Below are 21,385 nucleotides of genomic sequence, written 5' to 3' on the forward strand. Positions count from 1 at the left end.
TGCTGCTTTTCCGGAGGGGCCGACTGCCTCTTAGTACACAGGCACCAGGGACAGCAAAGGTGGGTTATCTTTAAAAAAATGTAGTTATTTCACATTTAAAATAATCAACAGACACAAAGAAAAGGCAGGGGCAATAGAGGCAGCCAGACAGTCTTAACTTTGCCCTGTAGTGATGCTATACAGTGGCCACAAAATTTTGGTGATTGCATGGCTGGATTTGTTTTAATCCATTCCCTGACTTTAAGTTTCCTAGGCTTATATCACTGGAGTTTTGGATAATTACAGTAGTCTTTTTTTTTTCCCTTGAATTATTGACAAGTGCTTTCAACCTTAAATCCACTTAAATGCAGAATAGATTTCAGAAGTGATCGTTGTGCTGTCTTGTGTGCCTCTTCTATTACTCTCCAGAGACTATACTAAATTTGTATGTTTACATTTGGATAAGAAGGAAGTGCTTGATGAAACCTTTGACTATGGACGCACAGCTTAGAATCTAAATGTATTTTTTTTACCCAGTCTCCTCCTCCACTTTTTCTTCTTATTTTTTCACTATTTCACATCTAAACTTGTCTTGCTTTCTTTTTTTGTTCCTTTTTTGTTGAAGTTTCTCTTCAGAAGGAACTTTACACATATTTAATTTGAAACACCAGACAGGCAATAGTAACAAGTACAAAAATAAGCCTGGCATTTTTTATTTAGAAAGACATTTGATAGCAATACAGTCGTCATACTGTTCTGGCTCACATCGATTGGATGATTCCTTCAAAAATCTCAGGCTGGATGATTTAATGGATTTTTATAAATCAGTTTGGATCACAGCCGATTTCTTTCTAACCCTATATTATCTTTTAATATAGTTTTAATTTGGAGGTACTGGAATTCATTCTAAGTACTTAAGTAAGCGATTTATCTGAGTCATCATTTGGAGGAGTTGTTCTCCTGCTTTGGAATATCAGGAGCCTAGAAACATTTTAGCCTTAGATGATCTATTTTTTTATCCCTCCATATATATAGCTAAAAAGCAAGACTGATCTCAATATTTTTGGTATTATGAGCTTTACTGCCATGCCATTTTAAGAAATCATCAAATAATCACAGTGTTAGAATCTGGATCAGTGTTAGAAGAATCTGGATTCAGAGTTGTGATCATCAAATGGATGAAACTCTGCGACCTTGAGATCATATCAATACATTTACAGGCTTGATAACCTCAGCGTCAGCACAGTTTGCTGGGAAGCCTTGGCAAAGGCCTGAGGGTCAATGTGTCTCATGTTTATGCTCTTCTATAAACTGTTCTCCTTGCTATAAATATGAGACTAAATGAACTTCTGCCATTGATGACTGTGAAACGCTGGCTCTAATTATATCTACCTTGGGATTGCTTTTGTGGGTGCACAAGATCTTCCGAAGTTGCGTACAAAGAGTGATGCTTGGAAAATAAAAGATTATCTTTGTGCTGCAGTTTCAGCCACTGCAGGAGACTGGTTTGAGGTGTTACCTCTTACTTCAGTCTTTGCCCTCCCTCCCAAATAGCTCCCAAACCATTCAGATTGCTGTGGAGTAATCTCTTTCGTCTACCACTTGATCTGTTTCTTTCTTTCCACACTCCCGGCAGTGTTAGTATCTGGATTTAGGCCTATGCTCCTTAAATGGATAAAACTCTGCACACTCAGTGACAGGCAAAATGCATTTATAAATGGGTTAATCTCTTTGCCAGATGAATTTATTTCCTGGGAATCTCAGGCCTCTCCACTTTTCTGGATTTCAATATGCACAAGCACATGTAAATCTAGTGATATAAATCAGGTCAGCTTTGAGATTAGAGGTGTGGAAGCCAGGCAAAGAGAATATAATCACTTCCTGCACACTGATGCTTTCCTAATGACACTGCTACAAGGAGTAAATATGATCCCAAATGTCCTACGTGTTCTGCAAAAATGTGTCAAGGATTTCAGATAAATACACTGAAATGAAGTGAACCATGTCCGCTTCTTCTTCTTCTTCTATTTTTTTTTAATGGTAGATGTGAATTAAAAAAAAAAAACACTCATCCAAATGCAGAGATTTAAAAACAGTAGCTAAAAGTTTTAACTTTATGACTTAGCTGGCTAAGCTGTAAAAATAATTTAAAAAGATCAGAATATAGTTTAGAAAAAGTTTCATTATGTTACAGCAATGAAGAATGAAAGCTAGACAAAATCCATAATGTTTCTGTAATGTAATCAGCATCACGTGGGTTTTGACCTTAATTACCTGCAACAACTGTAATTGAGCATATGCAAAACTGTGAGCAGGCTAGCTGGGCATTTCCACGCTGTAATTAATATAAACATGAATAATTAACATTTAGGGGGAGAACATTCTTGGTAAAAGCTTCTATTTTTAACTCTTTCCCAAGATGTTTTATTGTGTAAGTGCACATGTAAGTGTTTTATTATGTAAATGCCAGATCGGTACTAATTAAATCAGAGGTTTCTTACAAGGTGAGCACATTAGATAACATGGACAGAAAGCAGTGTGGCTAAACATAAATCTTTGAACTTATTTTTAACCTCTTCATCATACTTGATCTTTCCTCAGCTAGTGCAGTTATTAATAGAAACAGTGACAAAATCCAGGGAACTCCTACTACTCCTGGGACTTGTTAACCTTTCTGTAGGTTCAGCTTGGGTCAGACAGTTAGCTAGTTCACATGGGGAACCTTTTCTTTTCTTTTCCTTTTTTTTTTTTTTTTTCATTGACAGGATTTCTCTTGAAAATGCTTACAGCCACAGCTGCAGCATTAGGCCTGGGTCCTCTACCCACTACACAGGAGAAAAGGCCAAGCCCAAAGAGCTGGACCGCGCTTGCCTACTTCACTCCGTATTATAGAGTCAGAGATGCAACACAAACCTTTTACTGAAAATTCAGATTCACTGGAAACTATTGACTTCCAGTTAGTCTTTCATCACTTTTGATGAGTATAGAGCACACCACGTGGAGCCAATCTGCATTGGCTCTGCAGGGTGACAGGAGGGGACAGAGAGCTGGAGTCTCTTGTGGAGACACGCACCACATTTCCGTTACAGAACTGTGTGTCTCCTACATCTCCTACCAAGTCTGAGCAGGGTGGCTTGGGCAAAAATACACTGGGAAACATACAGGCAAGGTCAGCAGATCAGCAGTCTCTAGGAATTTCCCTAGAAAACTTTGGGACTAATAATTTCTTAATTGATCATGCATTAGGCATAATGAAGATCATACTTGTATGACCCATGTGTGTGTTTGTAAAAGCCTATGCTACAGCCTCGAGGAAAGGCAACCAACTCTTGTGAAAGCATGTGTCCCCCATCTCTTTAGCCAATCAGTTACGGTCTGCAAGCTTCCTAAAACTAATTTCAGTTTCAAAAACTTCTTATTCAAAGTCACAGGAATGTATGTGGATTGCAGAACTGCTGCCATAGGCCTTAGGACAAAACCCTCTTTTGCACAGGCAGAGGCACTTTCACCAGATTGAGAACCCAAGCAAACAGCTGATGTAAGTCAGCAGACTGGTGGGCCTATACAACTGTGTACAGTTGAGCATGATGCTGATATGACTTCATATCTATTTTCCTAATGTGCTCAGAAATCCACTTAGTTCCATTTTCTGTTTTTTTATTTATATATACTTATATTTCTACTGCTGCTGCAAAGGGTAGACAGCAGTTGCACAAGCCTTGTAGAGAAGCACTGGATTTCACTGGGACATGGGAAGTACAGACAGAACTTGCACAAATGATTAATTGCAAATACTTTGATGGTGTGAGTCCTCATCTGTCAATGCATTCCAGGCACTATCTAGCTCTGGCAATTGCTGCCTCCCTGGAGCATCAGTGTTACCTGTCACACGATAGTTTTTCCTGCTGTCCCTAAAAGCCTCAGTCTAACACCCATAGCCAATGTCAACCTTGCCATTGGAGTCATTTGAGCTGACAGACATGGAAGAGCTCCCCAGCATCCCTTAAAGTAGGCGTCTATCTTAGCAGCCACTGAAGTGTTAACTAGAGGCTTGACTCCAGCTTACTAGAGGCCTGACCCAGGAATGTACTGGCTCTTGGGAGCTGACCCAAAATCCCACAAAAGTTTGGAGAACTCTAGTTACTGAAGAAATGTCCAAGTGTCTTTGGTCTACTGAAGTCAGTAGTTCAGTAGACTGAAGACATTCAGACATTTCTGCAGTAACTAGTGTGGGAGTTTCTGTGCTTAGTTTATATGTAGACACCCGCATTTAGTCATTAAATTTAGTCAGTCAAGTCCTCAAGATCTCTGTATGCATTCTCATATTATCCATGAAAAATCTACTATAAAATATTTATATTCTTTAATGTAGAAGCTAAAATCAGCAAGAAAGGCTTCCCTGAGTTTTGAACATGGATGATTTAAAATCAGTGTTTCCCGACCGTTCACTCAATTGGCCATGCAGCACAGCCTGTAGAGGTTTCCTCTGGGAAGAGTCACGTCTCTGTGTGGCTAGGTGAAACCTGAAATTCTTCTCTGCCTACAGTGTTTTGGAGATCTCTCTGCACACCCTTGACTGCAGAGATTCTAGTTTGGAGGTAAGACAGAATAATTGCCTGTAAAAACTCTTTCTGCCAAAGCTAGCAATTCCTATCAAAGAACTAAAAGTTTGGCTTTTTGAAAACTGACAGAACATGTAAGGCTTCAGCACTGATGCGCCATGCACAACCTGAGCTTTAAGAAAGAGCTGAGAGCTGTTTGCAGATGAAGAATGGGGAAAAAAAAATAAGAACTTTGTCCGAACTGTAAAGTTGTCTCAGGTCTGTCTATCTGGGGCAGTCAGATAACATATCTAACAATATTAAATGCATTATTTCGCAGGCATTTTCTAGTAACAGTTTTCTCTTCCCCAAATCTGCTCAGTTTCCACAGCAAGTTTGTTCCAGGGTGAAGCTCAGAAACTTGTGCTGGGCGGCTTGTCCCAGACTTGACGTCAGAAGCAACTTTGCCTTGTTGTTCTTGCACACGGGTTTTCCTTGAGAACTAAAACGTCAGGGAGATGTCCTTAACCGCTCAGCCGGCTGCCTATGTTACATATCCGTGAAGCCACTTGGAAGGCTAATTCTCATTTGTTTTCTGCAGATCTGCTATGAAGAGTTTTGGAAACTTCCTATAGCTGGTTGGAAGCTGTTTATGACTTTACTCAGATGTACTAGAATAAGGCAGCATTCCTTTTTTTTTTTTTTTTTTTTTCTCCTTATATCTTAGTACATTTTAGAGCCATGTTTACAGCCAGTAACTTCCTAGCTATTAAAGCTATTAAAATCAGGTAATCATCTGAACTGTCCAAGTGATGGAAATAATTTCTTTCCCATTTCCCACATGTCCTGAGGTACAAAGAAAGATATAGCAGAATGTATTGCTTTTTTTTAAAAAAAAGGTCTACCTTAATTTTAAAATTTTAATTAAGAGATTAGTAATACATTTGCTATATCAGGTGTAATACTATTTTGCACCGCGATGCCCCTCTGATCGTACAAACTGTCATGTTTATTTTTTACCACTCCAGATATTTCTCTTTTGCCCCGGGGGCAGCACCGTGCAACCATGGCTACTCTGCTTCTAGAGCTCAGAGCTAATTCCCATATCTCTCTACCCTGCTCTGCTTGCGTCATGTAGATTTTACCCGAAGGCCCCATTCTGGCAGGCTTGCTTATCTGGGTGAGCAGTATGAGGAGGGGGCAAAGCTGTTCCACCATGCCAAAATGAAGCTGGTAGGAAAAGGTTCGTGGCTCTGTAGCCTGCACCCACTCTAAGATACCAAGACTCTGTACACAGTGTACAAATTTTGTTTTCTGTCATCATTAAAATCCTAACAACTCTAAAAACCCTTATACGGAAAATGAATCAAACAGCCAGTAATGCTGAAGAGCACAGAGGTAGATGTAACATTTGTAGTAGTACAAATAGGTAACAAAAGTATTTTTGTTCATTTTTGTTCTGTATAAAATCCTATTGACACTGAGCAGAATTGTTGAGAGCTATATTACTGTACGAAATTTATAAATATATTCATATTGGAGTAACTAACCATGAACAGTATGATAAAAATTGAAAAGCAAAAGATATCTAGAGGACAACCACTAACTTCCATTAGTTGAATATGGTCAGTGAACTCTGCATGGACGTCCACATATTAGACAGCTACACAGGAATCCCATTCGATGCTTTCAAAATCATTTGGCTTGATAAAGAGGAAAAGAACAGACTTTCTAAAACATTAACACTAAAAATTCTCTGTCACAGATTAAATGAGAATTTTACAAAATGTACTTAAATTTTCTCTGTCTTTTACAGCTACAAAAAAAAAGAAAGAAAGTGAGAAAATATCACATACCCATGTCATGTGAATGATAGATTCAACTGACGCCAGGCTACTAATGGATAATTTTTGAGGGGAAAAAAAAAGAAAAACAGAGAGATAAAGAGAAAGTAAAAGCAAAAGAGAGAAAGAAGGAGAGGAAGAAGCTCACTGTTTGATTATATTGATTATATTGATACATATTTTGCTTAATACTGGCACTAAAAATGCCCAGTCAATGAGACACCTGACTTCCTTGTTATGCAGTGTCTGCTCCAGCCTTGTCTATGCCTGTGGATCTACACCCCTGCAGCCTCTGTCTTCTGTGACAAAATGCAGTATTTATACCAGTAGTATTGCAAAGCAGTCAAACTGATATCTCAATACAGTGTTCAAGGCCCTAATATGGAAATCTTCTGTCTCTTGGTACCCAGAGTTTAAATTTTGAGGCTTTAAAACTCATTCCTTTCCTTTATTCCTTTCCTTTATTCAACGGAGTCATTTTTCATTATCTGAGCAGCATTTGATTTTTGATTAATAGTAGAACAGCAATAATGGGAAGAGGCATTATTTCATCCTGGAAAATTTTAGCAGCTCTAATAATTGTTATTATTTCTAGAGATGAGTATGAACATGTCAAAATAGGATCTGAAACAGTGCATGCCCTTTCAAACCTGTCTCAGGAATATTAGGTTTCTGTTATATTTCCTTTATGACTGAATGCTATCCTGTTTTCTCCATAATTTATTTTAATAAAGCAGATTTTATTTTATATATAATAAAGAATAAACCTAATTCTGTGATTCTGTAATCCTTCTACTGCATGAACAGTCTATGCTGTGGAAATAATTAGGCTAAAACTGTGCAATATGCCAGAAAGAAGGGTAAACTAGATAAGCCAAACATCTGTTTTTGTTCTCAAGTGCAATGTAGAGATTCATAACCCCGTCTGGGGAAAATACAGACTGCTTTGTATTTAAATTCAAATTAACTACCTAATAGGTTGCTTATTGCTCTTAGCAGAATGGTTGGGTTTCAAGGTTCTTAACAAAGGAGCTCAGTACATATTTCAGGTGAAACCATGGAAACAGCAGGAGCCATTTTACTCAAAATAGAAATACCACAAATGACCTTGACATTTAAAAGCTGATGTCGCAGTTGCCATTTGGATTGTAAATGATGGGTATTTGATCAAGTCCTCTGCTTCAGAATTGTCTCTCTTTGTCCAAGCCTCCCAAGGAGTATTTGAAACATGGGCAGTCCTCTCATTCTCCCCTCTTATGGGTGCAGAGTAGGAAAGGGAGAAATGTGCAGAAAGACCTGACAAACTGCAAATAATGACGCTGAGGCTTAAGAGAGCACCACTCAGAAGAATTCATTCACACTTGAAGACTCTAGTTTGTCTTCTGAGTGAAAACCAAACATGAAAAACTTCTCCTCTCACAGAGCTAAGTGTGAATGGCTTTTTGCTGCCTATCTGCACAGAGAGATTTTTTCTAGCTTTAACTGCTGAGCAATGCTAAACATTTCAAAGTATAGCTGAAATCGCTTTTAAGGACTGAATCCTTTTTAAGGATTGCTAGACAATGTGAGTTCTTACAGCAAAAATGCTGCATAAAAAGCTTTTACCATCTCTAAATATTTGAAAACTGTGAAGATGTTTTGGCTTTTTGTAATCAAGCCATCTTTCTGGGAGATCATATTTCACGTCCCATTTGAGCAGTATTCTGGCTGCTGAAACTGTAATTGCTGCCTTAATTGCATTGTGTTTTTCTGACAGATTTAAAGCATATTGTTTCACCACTTTGTATAAAAATGCAGGGGAAAAGAAAAGTCTTGGTGTTCCTAGGCTGTGTGGAACATGCTTTTAGAAGTATCTCAGAGTGATTTGTCTTCAGTAAAGAAACACAAGCCGGCAGAGCCGTGAGGTGTCTGGATAAGATCTCCACATTTGGTTCCTTCTCATACTCCAGCCACAGTGTTGACCCATCATCCAGGCTGCAGCCCCATTCATCTGATTGGCTCTTGTGGCACCTGGGACGTGCAGACCTAAGCACAAAGGGAGATGGCTGTGTTGTGCTTGCTCTGCTGAGCAGGACCATGCTTTTTTCTCCAGGTATTCAGGATACTGCCTCAGGGGCATTCAGGTTTTAAATACATGTAGATTCTTTGTGCTGCAGAAGATTAAAAAAAGGAATTGATGGGGACAATCAGGAGAATAAGTTCCTGAAAGTTTTACCATCAGCTCTTGTTCGGCCAGGATTTTACTCTTTGAGCTTGGACAGCACCTTTTTTTTTTTTTTTAAATAAATCTTCATTGTAACCACCCCTGCATCCATCTAGTAATTCACAGAACACAAACTGATACATGTCACTGGGAATTCCTGTTTGAAAGATCAGCAGTGAAATGGCTAGCATCAGGCACCTTATAAGGAGATGGTTAATATGTCTCTTACAGTTTGGTTTGCTTCTTCCAGGGGTTTGACATATTTCCAGAATTCACATATTTCTTTCAGACCTCTGTTCATCCCTATCCCTTTATTTATAGTCTGCCTGTAGTTTATATGCCTGTGTGCATGCATGTGTACTCATGAGTAACAATAGTTTTTGCTGCTATTCTTTTTTGCTTCTTGTACTTCTAAACAGGATTTTTAATATTTAGCAAAGCAAAGCCTAAATATTAGAAGAAAGTTTTACTTTCTTCAAATCCTGGGAGCAGCTCTCCCTTTAGGTGACTAATAGGAAACTCATTTTCTGACACTTCGGATCCAGCAGTGCTACAGCATGAAATGCAAAGACGAGCTGCAGTTAGAGGATTACAGAGCGCCCAGGTCTTAATGATCACTATAGGAATCTACATATATTACCAATTAATACAGAGCATGTTTTTAAGTAAATAAAAAAATCAATCTGTGTAAAAGGAGGGCAGGAGTATGCATCTTTGGCTGAGTGGTACTTTTCTCTTAAGGCACATCTGTCTCAATATCCTTCAAATAGTGCCACACCAGTGACTTTTTGCAAGGTACATTATTGGTCATAGAAATAACAGACAAAATAATATTTATGCAGTATCCCTGCCAGAACGCAATGGCCAGTGGGGATGAGTGAACGACTGGAGCAGATACAGCCACCCCTCGCTGCAAAGCTACCCTCTGCCATAGCCTGGAAGCTTTCCTTTCCTACTTGGCAACAACAAGGCAGCTGGATCACATCTGGACACAGCCCCTTGCCGGTGCAGTGCAGCACATGCCTTGGGCCTAAAATAATCACCCTTTGCTTTTTCTTTCCTCTGGCCTGGTGTGAGGAAAAGCAGATGATACTGGCTTCTCTCTCACACCAGAAAAGGGACATTTTATAAACTGAGGATGTTCACTCAAGAACCTATGGGGCCTGATGCACTCCTTTAAGCCCTAGCAGAAAGCAACATCTCATATAAGCATGATGTATTAAGGTAGATGAGCCGAGGAAATCATATGGCCAACGTATAGTCATACCATGCTTGCTAGTGCTTGTTTTGTCGCTTTTCAGACCTATATTTAAATGCTCTGTTTTCCTGGACGACATCGTGTTGCCTCATCTAATTGCCGGTATGTCCTAGAGTAAACACAGAAGACGGAGGAGCCAGCAATGACGGAGCGAGCTCCGCGCTCCGAAACCAGGGCCGCCACGGCAACATCCCCAGGCATGGTGACGCTCCTCCTGTCCCTAGGGAAGCATATGTGGTGACTGGACAATGTGCGGGGAAGCAGCTGGAAATTGATCCCAGCTCTACAGGTAGACCAAGTCCAACATAATTCCCCTAAATCCAGGGGAGCATCTATCCTCTGAAGCTGAATTCAGACCACAGAGGTCAGAGCTCGCTGCAGTGCATAAGGTGGCTTCAATGCCACGGGGAGATAGTTTATAATTCCCCCTGGATATCATAAACAAGCCTCCACGAGTGCTCGCTCTGAAAGGTTTCCTTGGGTCAGCAGCTGCGGAGGCTACTGCTTACCGAAAAAAGCCTTCGGAGCGCCCACATAACAAAATATGTTTTCAAGCATAAAAGGTGAATAATGTTTCAGCATATGGTTCCTCTTAGAGCATTTCCTTTGGTTCTTTTCTCAGCCTTATAATAATAAATACATAACCTTAGGATAACTTTGCATGCATTCCTCCAAGAAATCTGCAAGTGTTATTTGTATAGGGACCCTAAGGCTGTAAAATAGGCCCTGTTGGGCAAAATCTTCTTTTTAAAAACAACAAAACCCTGCACTCATCTGGCCTAAATGTTTTGCACATTGATATGTTTTTACCAGTTGATTTCTTGACTACTTTTTTCTATCTTTGCTTTTTACACAGTATTACTTCAGTCTGGATAACTGGAAATAGCTCACCACATTCCTTTCTGTTTTCCGTATTCTATGTAGAGAATTTGGTTTAAGTGCTGGAAATGTACAGTAGCCCTAGGGCTTTGAACTGGTTTCACCATTCCAGATGCGGGGACAAAAATTCATACGGGCTTATCTCTGACTTTAATTTTTCTCATTTCAGTTATTTTCTCCTTTAGCAGCTCTATTAAAACAGGAGGAAGGTAGCTTCTGATTTGGCAATTGAAGAATACTTTTAATATTCTCATATTTATCAAATTTTCAGGTGGTTCATGAGAATTTTTTCTCATCACTCCTTCCTCTGATGAGTCGTGTTTTACTCTTATTTTGTGCCGCTTTTTACCTATGCACGAGTGTTCAATTGCTTTTTTGTCAGTCATAAATTAAACCCATTCACATTCTTAATGTGTTGTTTTTTAATGATATTCATATTCTCTTCTTTCCTTTATAAGGATATAAGGATATCCTTTATAAGGATGTCAAGGCATAAGGACAGAATACATAGGACTTTGCTTCCACCAAAAACTGTTCTCTGGCTTTGGCTACACTTTAGAGCATCAGTTCAGAAACTGCCATGGTCCAAGGAGATGTTTTTGATGTACTTGCACACATACTGTAGATTTACTTAGATGTTTGCAACAAACTTGGTTTCCTTCTTGCCCTCTTTTTAATGGCACATTATAGATTTTGTGGCTTTTTTTGGTCTTTTATAGTAAAGCGCCTGCTTTTTTTTCTCTTTCTTTCTTTCTTTCTTTCTTTCTTTCTTTCTTTCTTTCTTTCTTTCTTTCTTTCTTTCTTTCTTTCTTTCTTTCTTTCTTTCTTTCTTTCTTTCTTTCTTTCTTTCTTTCTTTCTTTCTTTCTTTCTTTCTTTCTTTCTTTCTTTCTTTCTTTCTTTCTTTTTTTTCCTTTTTCTTCAGGACGTGTTTTGCAATCGGTGATGTTTGTGGTCAGGGCATGCTGCGGACCATGCTAGACTAAAAGTCTAGTGCATGGCATTAACAGAGATCTGGAGATGGGGACCCAGGGGTTCCCAAGCATTTTTATGAGTTTCTGAGAGGATTTTTTTTTTAATGGCATTCTTCCATGTTTCTTCTATCGTGGTGCTGATATTTCCTGATTTTGCCAGTTCTGCACTTCCCCTTACAGAAACTGATGTTTGCGCTGCAGGGGAGGAGAGATGAAAAAAAAAAAAAGGCAATATTCTACTCTAATACAGAATTTTCATTTTAGATATGGTCAAATATTTCAAATAGATTCATACTTTTATTTGAAAGTACTTATACTTTGGTACTCAGCATTTAAAGCTAACATACTATCAGGCATATAAGATATAAGAAGGTTTAAAGATTGTTAAGGTCACAATCATAGAATCATAGAATCATAGAATGCTTAGGGTTGGAAGGGACCTCTAGAGATCATCTAGTCCAACCCCCCTACATACGCAGGGTCACCTAGAGCACGTGGCACAGGACTGCGTCCAAACGGGTCTTGAAGATCTCCAGAGAAGGAGCCTGCACAGCCTCTCTGGGCAGCCTGTTCCAGTGCTCTGTCACCCTCACTGTTAAGAAATTTTTCCTTAAGTTCCTATGGAATTTTTGATGTTTCAGTTTTCGGCCATTTCCTCTAGTCCTATCAGTGGCCACCACTGAAAAGAGACCATGACCGTCCTCTGCACTCCCTCCCTTGAGGTATTTATATACACTGATTAGATCCCCTCTCAGCCTTCTCTTCTCAATGCATACACCAACCTAATAGCTTATACATGAATACAGAATTCTTGCCAAGAGTTTGTTGACAAGTGACATTAAAGTATAGGGTCAGATGCTGGGAACTGAGATATCTGGGAATATGAGTGACAGGGTAATCTGTGCTAGTCCTTGTCTGTGGTTATTTTCATCATAGATGATGCTTCCACAGTTCACAGTGAGAAAAAAAAAAGCAGCTTTAAAGTAGATGTTTAGATCATTTCAGAAAACAATTATAAGTACTAGATGTGCTTTTGAATTTAAGACATATATCATAGCTCATCCTTTTGATGCTAGGCTACACAATACTGCATAGTTTTTTATCAACATATCTCAGTGTTTAACAATCTGGTATGTCTCACTTGTAAATGTCTTGAAAAAATATCTTTGATGATTAGGCTGGTGGATTATCTGCCTTTGAGATAGTCCTTGCTCAGGGCTAGAGTGCAGCCTTTACAGTACTGCCCTGCAGGATGAGTTGGGGCTCTCAGCTCAGTAGAGGCTTCGCGTCCTGGTGTGCCCCATTGCTGGCTGCATTCCTGGATCTAGGGCAGAGGGAAGACGTGGGAGTAGAGAGAGTAAAGTTCCTCTCCTTACTCTGATAGCTTTCGGCAGCCTCCCCTAGCACAACCTGACATGTTGGAAGATTTGGGAATTAGATGATACTCAATCTTGACTTGTTTGTCATCTACCAGCATGATCTCCACAGGTTCATGGTATACAGAAAATGAAAATGCACCTAGCTTCTCCTTGACTACTTTAGGCTTTCTCTACTTCTATGTTTTATTTATTTATTCATTTATCTATTGTAAATAGAAATATACTATACTCCTTATATCTAAAAATGACAGGGATTTTTTTACTCTCAAATTTATGTTTTAGAATAAAAGAGCTTTTCCACATGTCCTCCAAAGAAAAGCCTAAATGAAAGTCAGTCCCATTTTGACTAGCTTTTTCAGGCAAACATGCTTAAACATTTGGACTTCTGTTTTGAGAAGAATGGTCTTATTCTGAACACAACTCAATATGACTTACCAACAGAGGTTTGTTATCTTCTAAAATAAAACCATAAGGAGTATGGAGTCATCACCATGACTAACACAGGAGGCATGGGCTCTACCCCTGTGATTAAGCATTCAAAAGGAAGACTGCTTATAGTCCTGGTGCCACATAATCCCTTTTTTCTCCAACATGTCCAGTTCTAATGCTTGCTGTCATTGCCCCTAAGCCTAATGATTATTTTGGGGACTTCCTCTTTTCTTCCCCGTGGCTTTGGCACCTGCCTTGTGTTCATTAGCATCTTTACTTCGTTCATGAAGAACTGCAGCTAGCTCTACCCTGGAGATTGTTAGAGAGGACTGACCAAACCTAAGGTGGATTTCTGTCAAAGTGGTCTGAATGTGTCTCTTTAGGACATGCTGCTCAGAATGCAATCTGTGACTTCCCACGTGAAAATAATGAGCAGTTCTGTCCCAGCAGTGCCTGCCCTCGGGGGTTCATTAGGACACTAGCTTGGTGAGAGTCCCTGCGGGGGGAAGTCTCTTGTCCTTTGTCTTTACGTTTCTCCGTGCTCATGCTCCATCAGGCCCTAAAGCCCATTAGCCTCCTAATCCACATCCTGTTTTGCTTATTGCGTTATTAATAGTGGGCTGGGAAGGAATGAGGAGCAGATGTTGCCCAAAAATGGCAGCAGTGTTAGAGGAAAGGGGGAAGGAAAAACAGTGTGTTCATTTGCTACGTTTATGGCATAGTGCTTGGTGGAAAACCTTCCCAGAATTCTGAAATAAGGAAGGACCAGCAGAGCCATCAGCTCATGCCACTCTTCAGCTTGGTTCTTCTATCCCTTCCTGGCTTGGAGTCAACCAGGCTGGGTCACCTCAGGGGTATCAACATTTTCCCATACTAAGAAGAATTAGTAAAGCCCCAAATCCATCACAGCTGATGAGTGACCTTTAAAAAATGATGCTTCTCTGCCTCTTCTCACTGGAAAGTGATGCAGTTCACGAAACCAAGCCAACAGGACTTAAGGTGGTGTTCCCTCATTTGCTGCTTGTTAACCTCTCCTGGCCAAGAGGTCGTGTCCCTCATGAAGCAACAGATGGGACACAGAGTGAGCACCGCCCATGGCAGCAGGGCAGCTGGGAGGGCTCCTGCAGATGGTTTGGGGAGGAGTTTGTCAGATGAGAGAGTGCCCTGCGAGGGGGCAGTGTCCTCGTTAGGAGTGCTGGTGAGGTACCACACAGCACAGCTGCAGGGACATCTGCCTGACCCAGTCCACCAACATCGCTGGCTATGGAAAACCTGACCTGCAGGGTGGATCAAAAATTTGCTTTTTGGCATCTGGGCTCCAGGCTGAGCTAGGCACAGCATGGATCTGCGCTAACCATCTCCAAGTCCCACCCTACACCGCAACGTCTCTAATTACGGGGAGAAAAGTCCCAAACTGGGAATCCACTGCTGAAATGAGAGCCTCCATCAGGCCTGACTTTACTCTTCCACTTGCATAGATGAATCAGAAGTGTCAAAAATGTCAGCCCATGTCCTTAGCCTAGCAAAATGGAAACCATGCCTTCTTGCAGTTGCAGCCACAGACTGCTCTGCAGTACCAGTTGCTTGCTTTGTGCTAGGGGAAGGCCGTGCTTTTTAAATGCATTTGGGTGAAACTTTAAAAGCAGAGGGTGTTACATAATAGGTCTTATACATTTATATTTTATTGTGAACCTGGATACCATCACTGCACCTTCTGCAATCAACCTGTCAAGGTCCCTCCAAGTGAAGAGAACAGTATTGATTCACCAGTCAGTGCTTGGCACCGGTAGGTTCATCTCTGCTGCAGCCCACAAGTATTGCCTTTGTTCAGCAGTATTCAGGCTCAAAAGTAAGCAGAGAAGTCAGGCACTTTGGCAGCTGTAATCAATTTAAAGATCTTCCTAAAACAAATACTTTCACCTGATTCTGAGAATTATTTTATCTCTTAATAGCTTTGCCACTGTGGAAAGAATTGAAATTGTAGTTGTTTACAGCTGTTGTGAAGGCTGTAAGAACTACACCCATACGTTTCTCCAGGGGATGGGAGTATGCTCTGTGATACCTACTGTTATTCTGTGATTTCTTGAGAATTATTATTGTTTATATATAATAGCGGCTAGGAATACCAGTCATATGCAAAGATCACAAAGGCAGTGTATAAGTACGTGGTCCAGAGAGCTTACAAACAAGCTACCATTACTGATTCATATATTAGTTCAAGCACAATTGAATTACTCAAGTTTAATGGGTGGTATTCAGCTGAGCAGCTGAATTATATGTCTTCTCTCAAGGTTGGTTCAATAAGACGACTGAATGGAATTAAGAGCTCACTCTTGCTGAAATGAGCTATCTGTCCTCCTTTCCCATCCTTTTACAGAATCACAGAATGGTTGAGGTTAGAAGGGACCTCTAGAGATCATCTAGTCCAACCCCCTGCTCCAGCAGGGTCACCTAGAGCACGTGGCACAGGGTGGCATCCAGGTGGGTTTGAAAGATCTCCAGAGAAGGAGACTCCACAACCTCTCTGGGCAGCCTGTTCCAGGGCTCTGTCACCCTCACAGTAAAGAAGTTCTTCTTCATATGGAGATTAAACTGCCTGTGTTTCAGCTTACACCCGTTACCCGTTGTCCTGTCAATGGCCACCACAGAGAAGAGCCTGGCTCCATCCTCTCTACATTCTCCCCTGAGGTACTTCGATCAGATCTCCTCTCAGTCTTCTCTTCTCCAGGCTAAGCAGGCCCAGCTCACTTAGTCTTTCCTTATACGATAGATGCTCCAGTCCCTTAATCATCTTTGTGACTCTTCGCTGGACCCTCTCTAGAAGCTCAATGTCCTTCTCGTACTGTGGAGCCCAGAACTGCACCCAATACTCCAGGTGCGGCCTCACCAGAGCTGAGCAGAGGGGCAGGATCCCCTCCCTTGATCTGCAGGCAATGCTCTTCCTGATGCAGGCCAGGATCCCATTGGTCATCTTGGCCAATTCCTTTCCCATTCCTTTTTCCCCACAGACCGTAGCTGCTCTCTTCCTTCTCTTCTTTTTGTAAGTTCTTATCTCTTCTGGTGAACTGCTCCAGCTCACTACAAGAGCAGATTTTTCTTTTCTTTTTTTTTTTTTTTTTTCCTTTTCTTTCCTTCTTTCATGTCCTGCTGCTCTGGTGAGCTGAGTCAGCTTCCCGAGGGGTCTGCTGAGTGCCAGAGCTGTGGAAGTGTGGGGCTCGGAGTGGAAGCGGAAGAAAACCAGAGAGGAACTGCCATGAAACCAAGCTGTGGCATGATGAGACAAAAGAAACTGGATTAGAAACCTTGCACAGGAAGAACCAATGAGGTATGAAAACTCCTAGGAAACGTGATTCAAGGAGAATCCCAAAGCTACAGGGCCAAACAATCCCTGAGCTTGGGCTACATGATGAGTAAAAGAGACTGGCGGTGAAAGCCTGGAAAGCGAAACTATTGTCCTGGCTTTGTTGAGCTTGAGCTGATTGAGTGCTGAGCATACACAAAGAGATGTAAAAAAAAGCTTAAAAGTGAAAATCATATCTTAGGAGTCTTAAACACTGATTATTTTAATAGAGAAAAAAAAAAAGATGAAAACCTGTCACCCCCCCCCCCCAAAAAAAACCCCAAGACCTAAACCTACCCTGCTAGAAAATCCCTGAAGAATAGCTAATCAAAAATGTAGGATATTCTATGTCTTTTGGTGTATTCTTCCAGATTATTTTTGGTAAAACTTTGGTCAGTAGAGGAGTACCTCATCACTCCATCTTTTGTCCAACCACAAATAATTACTTGCAGGACCATTTAGATTATTAAAAAAAAAAAAAAAAAAAAAAAGGCAAGGAGGGGAACAAACCATTATAACTCAAACCATAATACAACCTGAGAGAGTGGGATTAAGAACAAACCCTAGGAAAAACACACACTAAAGTACCTTTTCCAGGCTTTGTGCATGTTTTCCCTTTTTGGGGGGTGGCTTTTTGGTTTTAGCTCATGTTGGAAGCAAGACCTTGGGCATCAGCTGGCCTTTCTTTCCTCCTAAAATAAGCACTGTTCTTTCTCCTCAGTTTTCCGCGAGTGCTGTGATGAGCTATCGCAATCCCAAGACTGCAGATACCTTCTGCAACACCCGACGGCCGCAGCACCGCGGGCAGCCGAAATCCCCGGGCGAAGCAGCAGGCGCAGACCCTCCGCGGGACACCCCGCGCACTTCCCGCACGCCGGGCGCGGAGTAGATGCAACTTAAAGATCTAAAGATTTTTTTTTTCCCCCTTCTCAAACCCGGGGCGGGGGAGGGAGCGGGGCAGCCGCTCCGCGTGACCCCGCGGCCCGCGGGCGGAGCGCGCAGGGGGCGCGGGGCGGGCGCGGGGCTGATCCGCGGGCCGGCGCGGTGAGCGGCGCGGGGGCTGCAGCGCGGGGGCTGCTGTCACCCCGCTCGCCGTCTGCCCCTCCGCGTGCGCGGCGAGGAGGCGCCAGCGAGACAAAAGGGGACAAAGGAGGCGAGGCGCGGGCGCGCTCGGCGGCGCAGCGCTGGGGCGCGCGGGGGAGCGCGCACTTGTCGCGGGTTGTTTCGGGGCCGGGGGTCGAGAGCGCGGCCACCTCTGCCTGTGGCAGACAGCGGGGCCGCGCGCGTCCTCCTGCCCTGCCCTTATGTAAGGGCGGCCCCGGTGCCGCCCGTGGGCGCTGCGCGGCTCGGGCGGGCAGGGCAGGGGCGGGCGCTGCGCGGCGCCGCGCCCCGCTCCGCTCACCCGCCGCGCTTCTCCGCGCCCGCAGGTCGGCGGAGCCCTGCGGCGGCCCGAGGATGCCGGCGGCGGAGCGGCGGCGGCGGCGGCGCCGGGGTCGGGCCCTGGAGCGGCGCCGAGCGACGCTGGAGCCGCGGCGGACTCGGGCTGACACGTGCGGCCGCCGCTAGAGCCACCCCCCGCCCTGCCGCCCTGCCTCCCCGCGCCCCTCTCCTCCCCTCGCTGCCTCCCGCCATGCCGCCCTGCCGCCCGCGGCCCCGCCGCGCCGCCGAGCAGCCGAGGCGGCGGCGCTGAGGCGGGCGGGCGCCGCGCGGACATGGCGGCGCAGCGGCGGCCCGAGCGGCCCGGCGCCGAGCGGCCGGCGGAGGCGCCGCGCGGCCGCGGCCTCGCGGCCCTCGACGGGGCGGCGGCGGCGGCGGCGCCGCGGGGCGGCTCCCCCCCGCCCGCCGCGCCCGCCCCGCGCCCGGCTCCCGCCGGCGGCCACGCGCTGCCCCGCGGCGGCGCCGGCCTCCCGGCCTGCGCCCCGCAGCCGGGGTGTCCCCGCGGGGCGCCCGCGGCCTCCCCGCCGGGGGCGGCCGGCAGAGCGTGCCTGAGGGCCGCGCTGTCCGACTCGCGCTTCTTCTTGGTGTGCATGTGCTTCCTGACCTTCATCCAGTCGCTCATGGTGTCGGGGTACCTGAGCAGCGTCATCACCACCATCGAGAGGAGGTACAGCCTGAAGAGCTCCGAGTCGGGGCTGCTCGTGAGCTGTTTCGACGTGGGCAGCCTCGTCGTGGTGGTCTTCATCAGCTACTTCGGCGGGCGCGGGCGAAGGCCGCTCTGGCTCGCCGTCGGCGGGTTTTTCATCGCGCTGGGCGCCGCGCTCTTCTCCTTACCTCACTTCATCTCGCCGCCGTACCAGATCCAGGAGCTGAACTCGTCCGTGAGCAACGAGGGCTTGTGCCTAATGGGCAATGGGAGTGCTAAGGAGTCCTTGGAGTCGCCGGCGTGTGTCAAGGACTCCGGCGGCAACGGTCACTCCCTCTACGTAGCTTTATTCATCTGCGCCCAGATCCTCATCGGCATGGGCTCCACACCCATCTATACCTTGGGACCAACCTACCTGGATGACAATGTCAAGAAAGAAAATGCCTCGCTTTACCTAGGTAAGGCACGGAAGCAAACGCTAAAACCCGCATCTTTCCATGCAGGTGCCAGTTAAAGGCGCTTCTGCCCCGTACCTTCCCTGCGATGCCTGGGCTGGGCTTCCCTCATGAAGTGAACTTGAAGTAAACTTGCCATCCTTTCCAGTTTTGTAATGTTTTTGTCCTGGTGTTATGAAGCTGTGAACAGTAGTAACAGGTGAAACAAGGAGAGTGCGTGTAGGAGTGACGGTGCTACTTAGGGAGCTAAGAATGAGTTAAACGTGCCAATAAAACCGTAAGTAAGTAAAACCTCCCGGGCAAAGCGCTCCATTCCCGGAGCTCAAATGACACTTAACAAGTGACACTTCTACTGGTTCATAACCAGCACGGGGCTTTTGGCAGGTACAGAGAGTCGCACTGATGCAGAAAGGGATTTCTCGGATAAGCAGGTGCCAAACTTTCCTGAGACTTAGAGGTTATAAGTAACTGCATAACTTTTTATTTTTATTTTTTAAATATAGTGTGCATAATGCATAAGGAGATTCTCTGTGCTCTGCATTTGCATTAGTATGTAAATGATTTTGTGAGAAATGAATCTCACTTACTCTGTCGAACTGCTTTCAAAGAAGGGCAGGCACTTACTGGTCCAAGTTTTGGCTGCTCGGCATCACCATTTGCAATCAATCTCCGGGCTAACCTTGGAGATAGCATCATTCTGTGCAAAACATGCACAAAAGGGACAGGCTCGGTGCGTGCTTGACCTCAGTAAGCAGCAGCAATCCGTCTGGATCAGTATTTTCCCCTGCTTTTGATGTGTTCTCCAGCAATTTTGGCTATTCCCCGAACCGTTTTAAAGCCAGTTCTTTGTGCAATGCCTCGAGAAAGCCCGAGGCTTTGTTGGCTTTCAGGAGGAAAGACAGGTATTCACCCTGTTTTTTTTTCTGTCATTTTCACAATGTTGTCTGATGAAATATTGAATAGGCGGCAAAGTATTTTCCCTTCCTCCTGCACCTTGGAGAAAGGTTATCTGGTATGAAAGTTTAAATTAACCTTGCTAGAGCTAAGAATAAAGTAAAAAAAAAAGTCTTCTTGTGATTTGTAGCTGCAGTTTGGAAGGGTAGAAAGGGGACCGAAACTTTTGCTGATGAATGGTTTCACACAGACAGCTCAGGGGAAGAAAAAGGAGGCAGAGAGGTTATAGAGGAGACTGGAGGACGAGAGGAGGAGGAAAATCCTGACGGGAGCGGAGAGCAAGGTCACGACTGGAAATCCTCAAGTGCTGGAGAAGTTGGGCTTGCCTTAAAGTTAGCAGAGGTGAAAGACCCGCTTCAAAGACCGTGCGTGACCGGTAGGTAGGACTGCAGTTCGGCTCTGGGCTGTGCTGGGAATATCCTCACTGGTTTGGAGTCCTCCTGTGGCCCTTCAGAAAAGTAAAGGTTGGATATCCAGCTACAGCGCAAGTGAAAACGTTATACCAGGCAGCCAGCCGTGATAGGCTTATAGGGAGACGAATTACAATGAACACACAGCACATTTAAAAATTAAGTCAAGTATATCACCTCCTTTCAGCCTTTAAGGGTAAGGAGTAAGTGTTGCTTTCCATTGGAAATCGTGATTTTTTTTTTCTGCCAGTAGTTGAAAGTCTGAGGAAACTTTTAATTAGTCCAGGACTGAGGATTTACCTGTCTTTTAGACTTAGGCCAATGACTTTCCGAGGAGTAGAAGAACCAGAGCTGTAACGGGAGAACATCGCCTGGCACATTGGTGTGAGCAGACATGGTTTGGGAACCGTCGCCGTGGTCTGGGATGTGCCCTGTCCGCGGGGATGGGCGCAGGGCTGGGGGGACGGCTGGGCAGGGACGCTCCGGAGGTGCCCGGGAGATGACTCTGCCAGCTGGCCAGCACCACGGCTGCCGTTGTGCAATGCTTGTTTCTGGTTTGATTAGCGGGGCAAGTCATACGAATGCTCTGGGGATGTCAAATACACATGTGCGTGTAGATATGAGCGACTGAAAAGTGCAGGAGTGGACCGTGGAAGTTT

At 44.1% G+C, this 21,385-nt stretch overlaps 1 protein-coding gene across 1 annotated transcript in view; it reads left to right on the top strand.

Moving 5' to 3' along the window:
* The first annotated feature begins 18,536 nt into the window (after positions 1 to 18,536).
* The window catches only part of SLCO5A1 (solute carrier organic anion transporter family member 5A1), a 62,438-nt gene continuing 59,589 nt past the window's right edge, over positions 18,537 to 21,385 (top strand). The window contains exons 1-2 of the mRNA XM_088529742.1: positions 18,537 to 18,638; positions 18,750 to 19,365. Coding sequence (XP_088385868.1) covers positions 18,537 to 18,638; positions 18,750 to 19,365 — 718 coding nt within the window. The remainder of the gene's footprint in view (positions 18,639 to 18,749; positions 19,366 to 21,385) is intronic.

The sequence above is a fragment of the Tinamus guttatus genome, unplaced genomic scaffold (assembly GCF_059628265.1).
Source record: "Tinamus guttatus ecotype Peru unplaced genomic scaffold, ASM5962826v1 Tinamus_guttatus_pri_ptg000343l, whole genome shotgun sequence".
NCBI lineage: Eukaryota > Metazoa > Chordata > Aves > Tinamiformes > Tinamidae > Tinamus > Tinamus guttatus.